Below are 3339 nucleotides of genomic sequence, written 5' to 3' on the forward strand. Positions count from 1 at the left end.
CTCAACGGAATTACCTTTCCAAGAAAAACTCAAAATGTGGGCAATTCGTAATCAAATATCTCGGAAATCCTTTTCCGAACTCTTGGCGCTCCTTGCAAAAGAGCCGAATCTCTTTTAAGATATAAATCTCTAGCTATAGTAGAAAATATGAGCCCGGGACTCTTCTGCAATATCGGCATTAAAACGCAATTAGAAAAAATTGCTGACCAATTAACTAATCACAGCACAATAGTAGTAGATGTTAATATTGATGGGTTGCCACTATATCGTAGCTCAAGGATGCAGCTGTGGCCAGTTTTATTACGTATTGAAAATGTACCAAATACATCGGTATTCGCTGCTGGTATTTATGCAGGACAATCCAAGCCAGATTCTATAACAAAATTTTTAAGCGAATTTATTGAAGAAGTCGCAGAACTGCAAGCTTGTTGTTTCGAATGCAATGGTCGCTGCATTACGTTTCAGGTTAGGGCTTTTATTTGTGATGCGCCGGCGAAATCTTTTCTCTGCGGAATACCTGGGCACACTTCTCGACATGGTTGTTCCAAATGTAATCAAGTGGGCAAAAAAATTGAAGGCGTACTAACCTATAGTACCAACGTCGGAACGCTTATTTCCAACTCTGATTTTTTGGAACGCAAATACCCGTATAAACATATATCCGCTTTCAAGACCAATTTATCTCCTCTAGAGAAGATTAATATTAATAAGATTACGCAAGTTCCTTTTGATGTCATGCACTTAATTGATTTAGGTGTCATGCGCAAGTTTCTTATACGAGTTATAAACAATAAATCGAACCATAAGTTGAAAAAAGAAGCAAAGGTTAATATTTCTTCAAAACTAGTTTGTACGAAAACCAAACCTTTTCTATTATGGAATTTATGTCTTAAAAGATGAACTTCCCGATGATGTTTATTACGAATTCCTCCTTCTACATTGTGCTTGCCGGTTATTGTTCTGCCCTAAAAATTATAGGGCTAATATTGATACAGCGGAAAATATATTAAAATTATTTGTTCAAAATTTTGCTCTTGTGTTTGGAGAAAATAGCGTTTCGTACAACGTACATGGTTTACTACATGTTTCAGAAGATGTTAAAGAACTAGGTGTACCGTCAAATTACTCCGCATATTCGTTTGAAAATTATCTACAAGTTCTGAAATCGTATGTAAAAAAACCAACACAAATATTACAACAAATATCAAATATGCTCAAGCACGAAAAAATTGTCACTGAGCCAAAATTTGCTGGATTTAAAATGAAAAATGATTGCATAAAAAGTTTTTATTCTAACGAATACATGTTATCCACAGCATGTCCAAATAACTATTGTTCTGTGAAACCATTTCAGTATATAGAAATACAGGAATTCGAAGATAAAAATAAAAAAGTTATAAAAGGCAAGAAATTGTTGAATTTGGAAAGCTTTTTCGCAGAACCCATTGATTCTTGCACATTGGGAATATGTACTGCAGACCTCACTCTCTCGCCTATTGTAGAGGAATTTTCTCTGGAGGATATAGAATACAAATTGATGTGCATTCCTTTAGGAGAGAAAATTCTTCTCATTCCAATTTTGCATACTTGCATGTAGCTATTTTTTATTAACTTAACTTTTCAATACTTTTATTATTACTTTTTTAACTATACTTTTCTTACTTTTTGTTAAAATACGAGATCAATAATAAATTTATTTTTATTTTCGAGCACTTTCTAAAAAAAATTCAGAGCGCAAAACCGCAGCAGCTCGATGGCGGCCATCCCAGCAAAAAAGGCAAAATGTAAGTATAGATTATTTATTAATTATATTAGTACATAAGCTTAAAATCAATTTTAGATGCGAACAAGACTATTAACCCGGGGACAAGCGGTATAAGTCACGTCAATGAATGTACAATAGGTAATAAACTTCTGCAATGTGAAATTTTCATACTTTTGTGTTCGTTATGCTTAACTTTCGTTATATTTTTAGAATCACGTAGAATCAGCGTTTCGACGTCGACCATTGGATATAACCTCGGTACATTATTTAATTATATACATACATACGTGACGTAAAACTTAAGCTACCAGCCTCTTACCTCTTGGTGGTTTATTCTCTAATCAAAACCACATATTTAAACCGAAGTTTAAAACTTTATTAATACGTCGCACTGCTATTATTTTCGCTGCAGATGTATATGCAAAACATATGTATGTACATTACATATCGCCAACTGAATTGTAAAAGGTCGTAACTGAAAAAAAATCCAAAATATTATTTTTGATTGACTATGATACATTTCATCGAATTACAAGTCCCCACATCGTTTTATCTAAAAGAACGTTTGTTAGTTATGGCTTTTTGCAGTTTAGGTGGCAATATATATGTATGTACATAGTTATTATTGGTTAGCCGATTGTAGTTACAGCGTTTTTAAATATATTACTTATAGAACCCACCGAAGGCGTTTTGGAAGTTGTGTGTTGCAGCCACTGCAATTTGTTTGAGAAGCAACTTGAAACAATTGATGAGAAGCTGGATCAGCTCCTTTTGACTGTCGAAAGGCAAAACACCGCGATTATGGATGCGATTGCAAGCCAGAAAGTGGTTACACAGCAATTGGTTCGCCAAGAGACGCAAAATGTACCTGTGGCAAAATACTTCCCTGTATGCGATATAACGGAAATGGAGGAGCTTGAGGCAAAAATTTCTTCTGCCAACAAGGATGTATATGTACGCTAGTTATTTATTTATGTGTGAACGAAATTTGTAATATTTATTGTACCTATTTACAGGAATTTGTAATAGCATCAATTTTATGTAATAACATGAAAAATATTTCACTCGTCTTAAAAACGGACGTCATTGTAGCCTTAAACCTTGATGGTTCACATGGAAAAATTGGGCTAAAAAAATTTCCAAACTTTTATACCGTGTTGACAGGTAAAACCCAAAATTTCATTCTAATAAATTATGATTTCTTTTTAGTTTAAATGAAATTTTTTTTATATAATTTTCAGGAGCCGTTGCCAAGTTACCATTCAAGGGATCGACGCCGGAAGAGATGCTTAGAAAAGCCATCCATTTTGAAAAGGCTAAATATTTTAAAAAACTTTACCGCGAAAAGAAAGAGAACAAGGAGAATTAAGATCTTAAATTATTCTTAAGTGTCAAAAGAACTGAGGAAATCTAAAATTTTTAAGTTTTTCACTAACCCCCCTATCATGAATTTTCACACGATAGACGATAAACGCTTGCAAGCGTATCGTACGAAAACAGTTCTCGTATAATCGTTTTCATATGACCGACAGATGTATTGTTGTGAATGGCTGTGGTTTTTGTTCACTTTTTAT

General features: G+C 33.8%; 1 protein-coding gene across 2 annotated transcripts in view; it reads left to right on the plus strand.

The window, feature by feature from the left end:
- LOC118749115 overlaps positions 1 to 3149 on the plus strand; it is a 15974-nt gene extending 12825 nt beyond the window's left edge. The window contains exons 1-6 of one of the 2 annotated variants that reach the window (XM_036483893.1): positions 1709 to 1784; positions 1841 to 1903; positions 1976 to 2023; positions 2439 to 2719; positions 2782 to 2929; positions 3007 to 3149. In XM_036483893.1, the coding sequence (XP_036339786.1) occupies positions 1754 to 1784; positions 1841 to 1903; positions 1976 to 2023; positions 2439 to 2719; positions 2782 to 2929; positions 3007 to 3134 (699 nt within the window). In that variant the 5' untranslated portion in view covers positions 1709 to 1753 and the 3' untranslated portion in view covers positions 3135 to 3149. Of the gene's footprint in view, positions 1 to 1708; positions 1785 to 1840; positions 1904 to 1975; positions 2024 to 2438; positions 2720 to 2781; positions 2930 to 3006 lie in introns of those variants that run through there. The other variant, XM_036483888.1, reaches the window with a different exon arrangement.
- Positions 3150 to 3339: the final 190 nt, after the last annotated feature.

The sequence above is a fragment of the Rhagoletis pomonella genome, unplaced genomic scaffold (assembly GCF_013731165.1).
Source record: "Rhagoletis pomonella isolate Grant_MI unplaced genomic scaffold, Rhpom_1.0 Rhpom_scaffold_00001, whole genome shotgun sequence".
Taxonomy (NCBI): domain Eukaryota; kingdom Metazoa; phylum Arthropoda; class Insecta; order Diptera; family Tephritidae; genus Rhagoletis; species Rhagoletis pomonella.